Here is a 16737-nt window from a genome sequence, read left to right as displayed (position 1 = left end):
AATTTTAAATTGTATTTTTTTTTCTTTGTTGAATTTTTATGCGTTATATTTTGACAAATAAATTTTTTCTTTTTGCATTTTTATTTTATATTTGTACTTTTGTAGGAATTTTAAGTAAGTGGTCCAAATTGAGTTATTAAACAGAGTCTCTACTTTTTACGGGACGATCTTGCTGTTGAGTTAGTAACCATAAGGTTATAAATTTTACTTCCTTGTAATCATTTACCGACTTAAGTGATAAAGACATTATTATTTTATTTACACGTAAATTGATAACTTCTACCACCGTATAATATAATAAATAGTTTACACATCAATCAAGTATTATAAAAGAATAAAATAACCCCACGTCAAGTAATAAATATATACAGTAATTTTTTTTAGGATGTAACATGACTCCATATATAAATTTGTATGCATACGATACGAGGACATTATACAACAATAAAATAAATATGTAGATTATCCAAACGTATAAAGTAGAATTATGAAGCTTCAAATCTCAATATAAACTATTAAAGTCGGTGAGAAACTTTAATTTCCTAAGGTAGAGAATCATAGGATTATAGTGGCTTCTAAGTAAAGACAATAGTGGGAGACTCTATGCTTATTTAGGTTAACGTGTCTGTTTCGTGTCATTTTCATGCGTGCACCATTATATTATTATTATTGATACTCTCTAGCTTTATCATCGAACCTTTTATTAATTTCATAAATTTTTTATTTCAATTAGTAATTTTGACCGTTCGTTGCACATAATGAATTTGCTATAATATGTTAAGAATATTTAAATCGATATACAATTATGTAAATTATAACATCGAATATTATATAGTGCAATTGAAAAATTGAGTTTGATCGATTATGTTTTTTGATGTTATCGTTGCTTGAATTTTGAGCAAATAATTGCCTAATTAATAGCCAACGTGTATATAATTGCCCAGTTATCATACACCTGGCAACAATGGATTGGGGTCTTGGCAATATAAAACGAACCTCATGTCTCCCTCCTAGATATCACTGTCAGCTAGTTCACTACATCCTAGCTAGCTCGATGGTATCTGGTCCTGACTTACAACATAAAGGCTTGGGTTTGATTCCTTACAAGTCCATATTATTCATAGCTCACTAGGGCTCCTTTAATTGTAATTTATATATTTATTGGGCCATTATATATAATCTTTTGGGACTAGTGCCTCAAAAATTATTATTATTATTATTTTTGTACCCCCAATTTTATACATCTATACCTAGTTAATGATGGGCTTGATTCCTATAAAACAATCATTGGCGTCGTCTATAGGGATTGCTACGAAAAGTATGCGTTCCTAAATTCTACCCAATGTATCATTTACCTTTACGTAATCAAACCCGAGATACACCGAAATGACCTAGTCACAAAGTAAATGTTCCTCGGACCCACAGGAACTCCTTAAGCGATAAGGTGGGGGTCAGTCTTGTTCTCGAAGGTTGTTTCCCCACCCAATGGATATGAGATGTTCAACTGGCACCATAGCCGTCAGGGGAATGCCACCGTTGGTGGGACCAACCAGGGGTCCCCGAGGAGATAGCCAACGTCATTGGTGAATGAGATTCCTAGTAGTAATTGGGATGCAACTGACCATCGAGCCTAATGCTTTGGCAAATCTTACTCCCACTTGACTTAGCACTTTGCAAGTTAGGAGGAGGGCACTACCAAGAATAAGGCCCTAAGATAAAAGACTTGAGGTCGTGGCTAGGGGCAAGATGAGGTGATCCTTGATGGAGGAACTAGAGCCCACCCTCGAGGAAGTCATGGGCGACAACATTGATCATACCCCGATCGTTAGAGGCCTACAAATACCCCGACCGTTAGAGGCCTGCAAACTTGCAATGAACGCAATTAAACCTAGGTAGCCCTTCCCCCAATCGTTATACCTTGCACCACGATGTACATAGCAATGTGCACCACGAAAGTAAAACGACGTCGTTTCAATGTTAGTGGACACGGATGACTCTAGGGAATTCATTATCTATAATACACATAATTATTATCTAGAATACACAGAACGTTTACCTAGAATACATAGAACGTTTGCCTAGAATATACAGAATATTGACACAAAATACACAGAATTCATCCTCCTAACATTCGAATGCACAAATACATCACAACATGTGTTAATAACATGAATACACAGAATATTGACATAAAATACACATAATTCATCATCCTAAACATTCGAATGCACAAACACATCACAACATGTGTTACTAACATAAATACAAAAAACGGTTACCTAGAATACACAGAACGGTTGCCTAGAATACACAGAGTGATTGCTTGGAATACACAGAATATTAACATAAATACAGACACCGGCCAAACCGAGAAACATAATTTCCAAAAAAATGAACGGCTAGATTACAATGCTCAAAACGACGTCGTTTACGTACGTGGTGCACATTGCTATGTGCACCGTGGTGCACAGTATAATTTGCCCCCTTCCCCAGGGTGGGGTGATTGGGTGAATGCTGATCATACCCAGTAGATTACCAAGAAAATTTTGCATGCCCAAAACGCCTAACAGCTCACTTTAGATCCATTAACACAGTCCTTACAAATGGGCTAAGCTCAAACTATTTAGCCCACTCTAATACTTTAAGTCCCTATCGCAATAGGAAAGAAAATTGAAAAAAAAAAAATAAAATAAAATCGGAAGCCGTACATTAACAGAAGAAGCATCTGGGCGCTCTCTCAATTTCCTGGAAACCCTATAAAGGAATCACTTCTCGTCGCCTCGCCTCTTATCGCAATCTATCCCAAAATACATAAACCCTAAATCCGTCCCCTTTTGTCTCAACTCTTTGGCGCAGATAGCCTACACTTTGGGTCTGAATCTGTAAGGCTTCGATTCTTTCACTTTCGCTATGTATTTGTGTTTTCGCATTCCGATCTTGAATGTTTGTGTCCGGAGATGTCGGTTTTATCAGTTGTTTAAGTTTTCCGATCTCTACCGCTTATGCAAATTTATTGATTATTGGTATATGATGCTGAGATTAATAATAATTTCTCTTATTATGAGATTCTAATGGAGGTAGCTTACATGCTTGAGTACTTAATTAATTTATTTTAACTCACCATTAGCAGTACCTTTTTACGTGGTCTTATTGTTGAATAAATCTGACATGTAAGTATTTTTGTTTAATTATGGACCAGTTTTTATGGATTGAAATTAATTCAGTACATGAATATTCATTTGGATTTTAATTATTGTCATGTTTCTAGTTTGTTAATGCCCAACGGCCCAACCACTGTGAATTGTTTACTAAGGGAGCATTGTATATTGATTGGCTTGAATGGATTAAATGAGTTCTAATTTGTTTTTAGGTGGTGTGTTAAGTCGCTGTGCTTTTTGAGTTTGAAGTGTTGTCAAGGGTTTTGTATACTATTTCCCATTTGTGTATTATTTAGTATTGCATCTTTGTAATAAATGTATTTTGATTTGATTATTAATTGTTCTTTTTGGGTATTATATTTCTTGTTTGCCGGTGTCTTGTGTCATTATGAAGAGCAAAATATGATTTGATTTTTAATTGTTATTCTCCTGGGAGGAGAGGGAATTGGACATTGGAGAAGTGATTATGTATGCACTCACGATTATGATTTGATTTTTAATTGTTCTTTTCCTTGGAGGAGAGTAATTTGGACATTGGAGAAGTGATTATGTGCACTCAATCACTCATGATTCTTACTTATATGCATTATAAGTGGGAAAGGGGTTTTATGCATTATGCTTACTAATTCGATGATTCATAATTGAAACTATGCTATTTATGCTATATTTATTTATTTGGACAAGATTAAGTGTTTGATTAAAAATGTTTTAGTTCTTCAGAAAGGAAAGTAATGTCAACGGCATTTTGGTAATTTGAAATGCTATTAGATGTACACCCTTTTATTTCCATTCAAGGACTTTCTGTATTTTGTCTCTAATTACAGTATATTACATTCTCTTCTCATAGATAGAACTGATGCTTCATTCTTCTTTTTGTTAACCTTCAGTTTATTGTTGTGAAGCTTGCAGGGTCATCTTGTCCTGGTGATTTCCCAGTTTGTAGTGTGTAAACTTTGAAGGATTTTTATGTCCAAACAAGCTATTCTCTATTTGACAACCATTGCTCTGCTTGGAGAATATTTTCGTAGAAAAAAGAGCCATCTTTTTTCTGATCCATTCAACTGTATGCATCTCAGGCCATTCCAGCAATACCCTGAGTTTTGTGGTTGCAGCCAGGGGTACCAGGTGCAGCCTTTGCTTTACCAGCCAAAACACTCCTCTTTTGCTGAGGAACTCTTTGAAGACTCCATCTTGAATTCCAGTCGAAGTTGCCTTTGATTGTTGTGTAATTAAAGATGGCTTTGCAGAACATTGGTGCCAGCAATAGTGATGATGCCTTCTACAGGTATAAGATGCCCAGAATGATTACCAAGATAGAGGGCCGTGGTAATGGTATCAAGACCAATGTTGTCAACATGGTTGATATTGCAAAGGCTTTGGCAAGACCAGCTTCGTATACTACTAAGTACTTTGGTTGTGAGCTTGGGGCTCAATCCAAATTTGATGAGAAGACTGGAACTTCACTTGTGAATGGAGCTCATGAAACTGCCAAACTTGCTGGTCTTCTTGAGAACTTCATTAAGAAGTATGTTCAGTGCTACGGTTGTGGGAACCCCGAAACAGAGATTATTATTACTAAAAGCCAAATGCTGCAACTGAAATGTGCTGCCTGTGGTTTTATTTCTGATGTGGATATGAGAGACAAACTGACTACTTTTATTTTGAAGAACCCACCTGAGGCTAAAAAGAGCTCAAAGGATAAGAAGGCTATGAGGAGGGCAGAGAAGGAGAGGCTGAAGGAAGGGCAGGCTGCTGATGAGGAGCAGAAAAAACTGAAGAAAGAAACAAAAAAGAAGGGCCCTGCTAAGGATGCCAGCACAAAACCTAGCTCTAAAAAGAAATCAAGCAGTTCGGATGAGGATCGTTCCTCACCACCTCGCACTTTTATTAATAAGAAAGATGAAGAAGATGATGACGACGACGATGACATTCAGTGGCAAACTGACACATCAATGGAAGCTGCACAACAACGTATTAAAGAGCAACTGAATGCTGTAACTGCTGACATGGTTATGCTTTCCACAGATGATACAGAGAAGAAGTCCAAGACTGCTAATAAAACACAAGTTAGTAGTCCTAAAGCTCTTTCCCCAGCACGAGAGACGAATTCTAAGGTAGAGAATGGAAACTCATCTCATGTGAGGCTTGTTGAGGAGATGAAAGACAATCTGCAAAAAGGGATCACTGCTAGCCAATTTCGTACAGTTCTTGGATCACTCTCTGGTACTCAACAGGAAGTCATGACTGCCTTATACGAGGCACTCTTGGATGGTGTTGACAAAGGGTTTGCTAAAGTTGTCATCAAGAAGAAGAGCTATGTTGCAGCTGCTATTTCTCTGCATGAGGGGTCTCAGCTCCATTTGCTGCGAGCTATTGAAGAATTCTGCAAGAAATCCAATCCGGCAGCAGTGAAGGAAGTAGCTTTGGTTTTGAAAGCATTATATGATGCTGATCTTCTGGATGAGGAATCTATAATGAAGTGGTACAGCGAGGGTCTTAACGGAGTCAATAAGGGCGCTCCAATTTGGAAGAACACCAAACCCTTCGTAGAATGGCTTCAGAGCGCTGAGTCTGAAACAGAGGAGGAATGATTGCTCTTGCTTCACAATATCTCACGTGTCATCATATTTCATTTCATAATGGTGCGCATTTAATATATATGGTTTTGTAATCGATGCCTACGTGTTTGTGGACAGTTTATTTGGTTAATTCCTTACATTGTGTCAGATCTTGATTTTGTCTTGCCGTTATGGCAAAGTACTTATAATAATATGCATTGGCCTTTCTGTTATTCTTGAGATTTTCTTCTTCTGGAAATACTCAGTGAGTAAATGTTTGATGTCACTATTTGTTTCATGTGTTCAACCCATGTTAAAATTATGTGATACGTTTATTTAATGATCTACAATTTTAATATATTTATTCTTGTTTATCTACTCCAATCTATTAAAAGTATTTTTACTTAAAATTAAATAAATTAAAAAAAAATTAAGAGTAAATTGTAGTTTACACTTAAAATTTTAGTTATAACTAGTATTTTCACCCTTGGATATAACATTGAATATTATATATTGCAATTGAAGAAATGGGTTGGATCAATTATGTTTTTATTCTTGCTGAATTGAGCAAATAATTGCCTAACTAATAGTCAATGTGTAAATATAAGTTTTTATGATTTGTATAAATTGGGTAAAAATTTGCTCGTTCTTGAGCAGCTCACTTATAGAAATAAATTGTTATCTTAATTCATTTGTATGGAAGATATATTCTATGTGTAGATATATACTAATTTTTTCATCTTCGCATATACGAGGAATATAAGCAATATAAGACACGAAGACAATGAATATGAATATGAACAATATATAAAGAAGAAGTTACTTCAGTCACACTCTAATGGTCCTTGCATTGCATATTCTCTTAGCTAGCTAGTTTGTTTAAATGAGCACCCTCTTATCTCTTATATAATTAAAAGATTAAAAGACAATTGACAATGATGATGATGATCTTTGGAAATAATATATGTGGAGTATTTTGAATTTTATTTTTTGAAAAGAGTATGTTGAATTTTTTTATTTAATAGTTTAGTCATATTCTTCACGAAGTAGTGTATATATTTAAAAAGAAAAAGATAGATAGACATGTTTATATAATCTAATATTGATAACAATGGTCTTATTGGAAAGTGGGAACAAAAATAAGTATGAAATAATATTTTCCCTAAAAATTACTCCGTATCAATGTTGTTGAATTTGATTATTATAGTAACTTTATTCTAATGTTAATCTATATTGATAGATTATAGATTATATTTTGTTACAGTTTTATTCTATCGGGAGTTCAAATAATAATTATTTAATAGTAATTGTAATAGAATATAGTTTTTTTTGAAAGGAATACTTTAAATAATATTAATCAATAAGATGTTCAATACATGAAGGAATAGAGGAAAACCAACAAACATGACCAGAAAAAGAACTCACAGCTCTAGCCATAGCATGAGCACACTTATTCACTGATCTCATAATATGTCTAATAGACACTGATTCAAAGTGTACTTGTAGAGACCGACACTGATTAAGAATACCACCTGCATAAGAATAGTCCGGTAAGTTACCATTAAGAAGGTTACAAACCGTCATACAATTTCCACAGTCTTCCAATTTTGTGAAAGAAGCCATGAAAGATCCTATTTCACTACCATTGCCTCCGCAAGATGGGGATAATTTAAACAACGGATTGGACCAAATTTATTAGCAGCAACAAAATTGCCATTACCACCCACCCAGAACTATGATCCCATAATAACCATTCCTACTATTTTGGGGAAGAGAAGCGTCAACCTCGATAACCAAGTGTTACCATCCATATTAACATTCGGATTCAATATAGCAGTATGCTGATAAATACTTCCAACCTCCAACCCTAGGTCTCCCATTCAATCAAACAACTTTCTACTATCATCTTAAAATATCAAGCATCTAGACCTTTCTATTCTAAACCTAGTCATTTCGGCGTTTCCAGACATTTCAACACACAACAACACATCATTTCATTTTGGTAATATCGACGAGCATAAAAATATTTGACAACCAATCTTGAAAGTTTACATTAATATGCTGCGTCAGATCAACTGCATCCCTCCACATATCTACAACATCTGGACACAAAAAAAAAAAAAGAGATGGTCTAAAGATTCCGGAGAACCACTGCATAAGGGACAATGTATATCCACTGCCACACCTCTACTGGCTAATGCAACTACAGTAGGTAGTATCGAACGAGCACAACGCCAAACAAAATTGATTACCTTAGGTGGAAGCTTTGAACCCCATAGTTTCTTCTAAGCTGTGAAAAGAGAGGGAACATGAGTATCAACATTCATAAGCATGCGATAGCCATGACATACGGTATATATTCCCCGTGCGTCTCCTCGCCAACACCACTTATCCTCGTTACAGTTCAAGACCGGTAAAGAGAGAATCAACTCAACATCTCTAGGGTTGAACAACTCATGTAATAAGTCAGAATCCCAATCTTGAGTAGTCGGATCAATGATAGCTTTGACCACTGTCTCACTATGAAACTCCGAGACCGGGGTCTCAATAAATGGATTATCCATACTCGGCAACCAAGGTTGTTGCCAGATCTTTGTAGTTCGACCATTCCCTATTTTGCGAAAACAACCTTGTCCAAGGACAGCTTGCCTGCAAGGATAGAACGCCAACAAAAACTAGGATTAGCTCCTAAATTTGCCTCCAAGAATGATTTACCATTAAAATAACGAGCCTGAAACAGACGGGCAACAATGGACATTGGTTTATCAAGGAGTCTCCAACCCTACTTAGCTAGAAGAGAGAGATTAAATATATTCAAATTTTTAAACCCCAATCCTCCTTCGACTTTCGACACTGCCATACGATTCCACGAGAACCATTTAACACCTCCACCATTATGACTCGATTGCCACCAGTACTTGTTCATCAAACGCTCAATATGCTCACAAAAGGTCACCAAATAGTACAGACTCATAGTATAAGTAGGCAGAGATTGTGCAACACTTTTTAAAAGGATCTCCTTACCTGCTCTAGACAAGAATTTTTTACTCCAACCTCCCAATCGTTGTTTCATTTTAGCTTCTATGTAGAAAAACACCTCTTTTCTATTCCTACCAATTCCCATAGGTAATCCAAGCTACCTGCCTATATTTTCAATTTGAGTCAATCCTAAAACTGAAGCTACATCCATTCGGGTCTGACTACCCACATTCCGACTGAACAAAATACATGATTTATTAAAATTGACTTATTGCCTTGACATACATTCATACTCATGCAAACACCTCTTAATAGTATTAGCTTCAAGCACTGTAGATTTGAAGAATAACAGATTGTCGTCTGCAAAAAAGAGATGTGAAATACCTGGAGCTCCCTAAGCCACAACACAAGGTGAAGCTTGGCCATCTTGGACTGCTTTAGTAAGCAAATGGGACAAACCTTCAGCACATAATATAAACAAGTAAGGGGAGAGTGGATCACCCTGTCTCAGACCTCTCGTAGGAATGATATAATCAGTGAGGATACCATTAACCATAACCTTATAGCGGACTGTTGATACACATAGCATAATAAGGTCAATCTAAGCCTTATAAAAGTCCATTTTCTCCATAATAGAATGAAGGTAGCACCATTCCATTTTATCATAGGCCTTCACCATGTCAAGTTTGAGCGCACACCAGCTTGTTATTCCATCTCTTTTGCGATTCAAATAATGAATGACTTCAGATGCAATAAGAACATTATCTGTAATAGAATATAGTTTACTTTAGGATTTATGAGACTTAAACGGGTTTTAAGGAATGCGATTTTCAACCAAAAAAAAATTCTAATCAAATTTTAAATTGGAGTTGTTATTATATTGATTAATAAAATAATAATTAATAAATAATAAGTTATAAACAGGATAAGATAATGTGTGCCCAACGCTGATTAATCCCTGCGAGTTGAGGCTCATACAGTTGAATAGATACAACTGTCTAAAGGACATTACATATACCCATGCAAATCTAATACGAATAGTCTTCTAACAATCAAACTAATTGTAATACAATTAATTCGACAGTCGCTCAAAAATTGATTATAAAGTTTTTTAAAAAAAAGTTAACAATAATATTACGAAAAAAAAAGAAAACATAATATCACCATTTGGAATTACACATTATTGAAAACCTCTTTGTAGATGACATTGGTAGTAGCAACATAATCTTGCTCATCCTCGTCTAGAGCTAACACCTTTAAGCCATCAAGATGGGTGACTTGAGAAAAAGCCACGTACAATAGACCCTGATTAAAGACCAATCTTTTCAGCAATAACCTAACGTGAGTTAGCGTTTGACCCTGACTTTTGTTGATAGTCATGACATATGCGAGCATCAATGGGAATTGTTTATGCTGGAACTTGAAGGGAAGTCTCGTATCAGAATGAGTGAGAGACATTTACGAGATAAGAACTTTGGTTCCTGCATGTCCTATTAACCATTCTTGCTTCGACAATGTGATCTGTCAATCTTGTGACAATGAGGCGCATACCGTTGCAAAGACCAAGAAAGTGGTCTATGTTCCACGATAACATAACATGTGCACCAAACTTGTCAATGAATGATTAGGAATTACAAATAAGCCATCGTACTATTTAGGAACAAGCAATTAGGCCATCGAACTTGAATAACCCCCAATTAAGTCACCAAATTCGAAAAAACAAAGCAATTAAGCCATTGAAACCCAAAAACAGAGCAATTAACCCATTTTTAAAATTTTCGGCGACAATTTTCCGTCAACAGGTGACCATTTCCAGCGACCGGCAACGACTTAACTTTGATTTTCCGAATTTGGTGATTTAATTGGGAATTATTCAAATTCAATGGCCTAATTGCTTGTTCCCAAATAGTAAGATGAATTATTTGTAGTCTGGCTTATTTGTAGTCTATCTCTTCTTTTTATTATTAATTTTGTTTCAAGTCCCTGCCGTAATAGGAAAGAAAATCTTTAAAAAAAAAAAAGAAAAAAAAAAAAACGGAAGCCGTAGATTAACAGAGGAAGCATCTGGGCGCTCTCTCAATTTCCTGGAAACCCTATAAAGCAATCACTTCTCGTCGCCTCTCCTCTTATCACAATCTATCCCAAAATACATAAACCCTAAATCCGTCCCCTTTTGTCTCAACTCTTTGGCGCAGATAGCCTTAGACTTTGGGTCTGAATCTGTAAGGCTTCGATTCTTTCACTTTCGCTATGTATTTGTATTTGCGCATTCTGATCATGAATGTTTGTGTCTAGAGATGTCGGCTTTATCAGTTTTTTTTTTTTTTTAAAAGTTTTTCGATCTCTATCGCTTAATCGAATTTATTGATTACTTCCACTTTCGCTATGTATTTGTGTTTGCGCGTTCTGATCATGAATGTTTGTGTCCCGAGATGTCGGTTTTATCAGTTTTTTAAGTTTTTCGATCTCAATCGCTTAATCAAATTTATTGATTATCCGTATATGATGCTAAGAATAATAATAATTTCTCTTATTATGAGATTCTAAAGGATGTAGCTTTCATGCTTGGGTACTAAATTTAATATTTAACTCACCGTTAGCAGTGCCGTTTGACGTGGTCTTATTGTTGAATGAATCTGACATGTTAGTAATTTTGTTTAATTATGGACCAGTTTCTTATGGATTGAAATTAATTCAGTACATGAATATTTATTTGGATTTTAATTATTGTTATTGTGTTTCTAGTTTGTTAATGCCCTGTGGCCCACTGTGAATTGTCCTCTAAGGGAGTGTTGTATGTTGATTGGCTTGAATTGATTAAATGAGTTCTGATTCTCTTTTAAGTGGTGTGTTAAGTGGGTGTGCTTTTTGAGTTTGAAGTGTTTTCAAGGGGTTTTATTTCTCATTCGTTTGTATTATTCAGTGTTGCATCTTTGTGATGAATGCATTTTGATTTGATTATTAATTGTTCTTTTTGGATATTATATTTCCTGTTTGTCTGTCTTGTGTATTATGAAGAGTAAAATCTGTTTTGATTTTTAATTGTTCTTTTCCTTGGATGAGAGTAATTTGGACATTGGAGAAGTGATTATGTGCACTCATGATTCTTATTTATTTTATGATGTATAACAGAAACTCAATTATGCTTTCATTTATAAATGTTATTGTTCATTTGTTTGAGGCTGAGAAATTTTGATAGTGGGAAAGGGGTTATATGCATTTTGCTTCTTACTAATTCTATGATTCATAATTGAAACTATGCTATTTATGCTATATTTATTTATTTGGACAAGATTAAGTGTTTGATTAAAAATGTTTTAGTTCTTCAGAAAGGAAAGTAATGTCAACGGCATTTTGGTAATTTGAAATGCTATTAGATGTACACCCTTTTATTTCCATTCAAGGACTTTCTGTATTTTGTCTCTAATTACAGTATATTACATTCTCTTCTCATAGATAGAACTGATGCTTCATTCTTCTTTTTGTTAACCTTCAGTTTATTGTTGTGAAGCTTGCAGGGTCATCTTGTCCTGGTGATTTCCCAGTTTGTAGTGTGTAAACTTTGAAGGATTTTTATGTCCAAACAAGCTATTCTCTATTTGACAACCATTGCTCTGCTTGGAGAATATTTTCGTAGAAAAAAGAGCCATCTTTTTTCTGATCCATTCAACTGTATGCATCTCAGGCCATTCCAGCAATACCCTGAGTTTTGTGGTTGCAGCCAGGGGTACCAGGTGCAGCCTTTGCTTTACCAGCCAAAACACTCCTCTTTTGCTGAGGAACTCTTTGAAGACTCCATCTTGAATTCCAGTCGAAGTTGCCTTTGATTGTTGTGTAATTAAAGATGGCTTTGCAGAACATTGGTGCCAGCAATAGTGATGATGCCTTCTACAGGTATAAGATGCCCAGAATGATTACCAACATGGTTGATATTGCAAAGGCTTTGGCAAGACCAGCTTCGTATACTACTAAGTATTTTGGTTGTGAGCTTGGGGCTCAATCCAAATTTGATGAGAAGAATGGAACTTCACTTGTGAATGGCGCTCATGAAACTGCCAAACTTGCTGGTCTTCTTGAGAACTTCATTAAGAAGTATGTTCAGTGCTACGGTTGTGGGAACCCTGAAACAGAGATTATTATTACTAAAAGCCAAATGCTGCAACTGAAATGTGCTGCCTGTGGTTTTATTTCTGATGTGGATATGAGAGACAAACTGACTACTTTTATTTTGAAGAACCCACCTGAGGCTAAAAAGAGCTCAAAGGATAAGAAGGCTATGAGGAGGGCAGAGAAGGAGAGGCTGAAGGAAGGTCAAGCTGCTGATGAGGAGCAGAAAAAACTGAAGAAAGAAACAAAAAAGAAGGGCCCTGCTAAGGATGCCAGCACAAAACCTAACTCTAAAAAGAAATCAAGCAGTTCGGATGAGGATCGTTCCTCACCACCTCGCACTTTTACTAATAAGAAAGATGAAGAAGATGATGACGACGATGACATTCAGTGGCAAACTGACACATCAATGGAAGCTGCACAACAACGTATTAAAGAGCAACTGAATGCTGTAACTGCTGACATGGTTATGCTTTCCACAGATGATACAGAGAAGAAGTCCAAGACTGCTAATAAAACACAAGGTAGTCCTAAAGCTCTTTCCCCAGCACGAGAGACGAATTCTAAGGCAGAAAATGGAAAGTCATCTCATGTGAGGCTTGTTGAGGAGATGAAAGACAATCTGCAAAAAGGGATCACTGCTAGCCAATTTCGTACAGTTCTTGGATCACTCTCTGGTACTCAACAGGAAGTCATGACTGCCTTATATGAGGCACTCTTGGATGGTGTTGACAAAGGGTTTGCTAAAGTTGTCATCAAGAAGAAGAGCTATGTTGCAGCTGCTATTTCTCTGCATGAGGGGTCACAGCTCCATTTGCTTCGCGCTATTGAGGAATTCTGCAGGAAATCCAATCCGGCAGCAGTGAAGGAAGTAGCTTTGGTTTTGAAAGCGTTATATGATGCTGATCTTCTGGATGATGAGGAATGTATAATGAAGTGGTACAGTGAGGGTCTTAGCGGAGTCAATAAAGACGCTCCAATTTGGAAGAACACCAAACCCTTTGTAGAATGGCTTCAGAGCGCTGAGTCTGAATCAGAGGAGGAATGATTTCTCTGGTTTCACAATATTTTAAGTGTCGTCATATTTCATTATAATGCTGCGTGTTTGTGGACAGTTTATTTGGTTAATTTCTTTGTGTCAGATCTTGGTTGTGTCTTGCCGTTATGGCAAAGTACTTTTAATAATATGCACTCGTCCTTTTCTTATTGTTGAGTGGCTTTATTTTCTTCTTTTGGAAATACTCATCTACATTGGAGGAAATGTCTTATGTTGTGTTATTACATACGAAGTATTAAAATGTAGGCGGTGCTAACTTAATCCACGTTTTTAAAACATTGCTTTGGTCTTATCCACTTTAATTTATAAGAAATATATTTAAATTTAATTTTTTAAAAAATTGAAGTATAAATTGCAATTTACACTTTTTGAATTTCATTTATTTAAAAATTATGCTCCGTAAAATTTTAATTTTATTAAACATTTGTGAAATCGTTAAATCGTAGGGGAAATTGCACTTTTCATCCCTAAATTAGGATGATTGCAGAATTTGTCCATTTAAGTGTTGGTCATACTCACTTTTCGTTTCTAAGTTATTATTGACGGAGGAAAAGTGAGCACGACCAACACTTAGGAACGAATTCTACAATTACCTTATAATTTAAGGACGAAAAGTGTAATTATCTCTAAATTGTATATTACATATATAATACATTTTTAAACTTTAAATTTATATTTCAAGTTAATGAAGAAACTTAATACTCGCTTATTCAAGTTAATGGAGAAATGTAAAACTCGCTCCTTATTTAGCTAGTTAGCTTAATACTCTTTTAGTTGGGCGGAGGTCGCGCGATCAGACGGTTAGGGAACATGGGGCCGTGATTGAGATTTGAGAGTATTGATTCGTGACTGTGATGTTATTTTGACAAAATTATTTATGATTATGTCATGACGTGATGCATAATTTAATTATTTTAACTGATATTTACTTGAATGTTAGAAGTGAATCATATTATATATACTAGTTTATTGAAGCATAGAAGTTGTGATTTTTTTTATGATGATAACCTCTAAGAGCTTGAGCAAATGAATTTTGGAGACCATGAATGATCTCATCATCTATGCTCCTATTTGACATTTAACATCCTTATGATTGTTGAGCACTCTTATGATTTTGTTTACTATATATGCTTTCGTTATTTGATTATATATTTACTTTTATAAGATTTCATATACTATTAAATACTCGTTATGTTGTAATACTTTTTAAAATTTATAGATCTAAATTTGTCATGAATGATTGGACAAAATATGATGAGTTAGAATTTTACTAATTTTGTAAAACAATATATATATATATATATATATATATATATATATATATATATATATATATATTGAGGATCATATGAAAACACATCTCCACATGAGAACTGAGGACTAGTTTGGGTCTTTGATCTTGGGGTCGTGTAGGGTTATGATTTTTTTTTTTTTTTATAAATTTGTTAGATTATTTATTTACATATATTTATGGTGGGGTAAATTAGTAATTTTGTGTGTATTTAGAATCCTGCTATGTTATGCATGATTTTAGGAGTTATATTTTTGGTAAGATTGTATTTTCAATTCCATTACTGTGCACTCTAGTATAGATTCGTGTGCGTATGTAAAGGTGTGCATCTAGAGGCTTCCTGAGTTGTGTCGCTTCTATTTCAGTATGCACAATTAATCCAAGTACGTCGGTTGTAGTATGCACTGATTTGGGCATCATGTGCATTGATGATCTGTTAGTCTGTATGCCGTCATTTATGACAAATCGTCTGTTGTTCTTGTCTTTGGGTTTGTATGTGCAGACCTGTGCTATTATGTGTGCACTTACGTATTGTGCAGAGTTTTAAAGGTGTACATTCATGTTAGTTTTGTTTGTGCTTTGGTGTTGGGGATTGTGATTGGGGTGGCGGGCCGGGTTTGGAGTCAGTGCATCCTGTTAGTAAGTTGGTCATGCAAATCTAATACTGATCAACTGGTGTCATTCATCACTCCCTTGCACATGAAAATGAGGCCATGGTCTTCCAGTTGAGATCACCAACTTGTGTCCATATTATAAATTTTGGCACAGTTTGCGCTCAAAATGTGAATTCATATTACTTGGGATTTGATTTTGCCAATATATGTTTAATATGAGTTATTGATCTCTTGACTTTACAATTTTTTTTTTTTTTTTTTTTTTTGAAATGTTCTTTAAAACTTAAATTAGTTCTCATATTCTCATTTTAGGAGGAGTTCTCATAGAAGCATCACATACACATTTCTTATATAAAAGAGCAAGGGGGAAAAAAAAAAAGAACGAACATTTCTTTAATAAAATAGCTGAAAATAATTTTGGGCTCAAATAAGATTATTTAAAATTTCATAATTTCTAGTCTCACACAACAACAACAACAAATTATTATTATTATTATTATTATTATTATTATTAGCAAATTAAGACATTAATAGCATTATCCAAATTCTACCAGTTGCTTATAATTTATTTTCTTTATACCTATACCATTTATATAGAAAATAGTAATTTCTAATAAAAAACTAAATGCAAAATTCAATTGATTAAACTAAATTGATACTGTATTAAATAAAGATAAATAATATATATATATAAATATACTTATCAGTTAGTAAAATTAAAAGATCAAAATAAATAAAGACATTAACAACAACAATAATAATAATAATAATTATTATTATTATTATTAGCAAATTAAGACATTAATAGCATTATCCAAATTCTACCATTTGCTTATAATTTATTTTCTTTATACCTAATACCATTTATATAGAAAATAGTAATTTCTAATAAAAAAACTAAATGCAAAATCAATTGATTAAACTAAATTGATACTCTATTAAATAAAGATAAATAATATATATAAAAATATAC

At 34.6% G+C, this 16737-nt stretch overlaps 1 protein-coding gene across 5 annotated transcripts; it reads left to right on the top strand.

Annotated features, from left to right (window-relative positions):
* Positions 1 to 2704: 2704 nt before the first annotated feature.
* LOC116020100 (eukaryotic translation initiation factor 5-like) lies at positions 2705 to 14058 on the top strand. 5 transcript variants are annotated; one of them, XM_031260579.1, is made up of 3 exons: positions 2711 to 2882; positions 4061 to 4513; positions 12618 to 14058. In XM_031260579.1, exons 2-3 carry the CDS (start codon positions 4394 to 4396, stop codon positions 13848 to 13850), a joined length of 1353 nt encoding a protein of 450 aa, XP_031116439.1. In that variant the 5' UTR covers positions 2711 to 2882; positions 4061 to 4393; the 3' UTR covers positions 13851 to 14058. The 5 variants fall into 5 exon arrangements, with proteins under 5 accessions (XP_031116438.1, XP_031116437.1, XP_031116439.1 ...); XM_031260578.1 differs by lacking the exon at positions 12618 to 14058 and having other exon boundaries at positions 2705 to 2882; positions 4068 to 5956; XM_031260577.1 differs by lacking the exon at positions 12618 to 14058 and having other exon boundaries at positions 2705 to 2882; positions 4061 to 5956.
* The last annotated feature ends 2679 nt before the right edge of the window (positions 14059 to 16737 follow it).

Source organism: Ipomoea triloba, chromosome 5 (genome assembly GCF_003576645.1).
Source record: "Ipomoea triloba cultivar NCNSP0323 chromosome 5, ASM357664v1".
Classification (NCBI taxonomy): domain Eukaryota; kingdom Viridiplantae; phylum Streptophyta; class Magnoliopsida; order Solanales; family Convolvulaceae; genus Ipomoea; species Ipomoea triloba.
The sequence above is the reverse complement of the archived record's forward strand: the minus strand, read 5'-3'. Positions and strand labels throughout refer to the sequence as shown.

What these genes read in the sequence shown, in the direction of transcription:
- LOC116020100 (XM_031260578.1), top strand. Translation starts at nt 4,394, where the DNA reads ATGGCTTTGCAGAACATTGGTGCCAGCAATAGTGATGATGCCTTCTAC.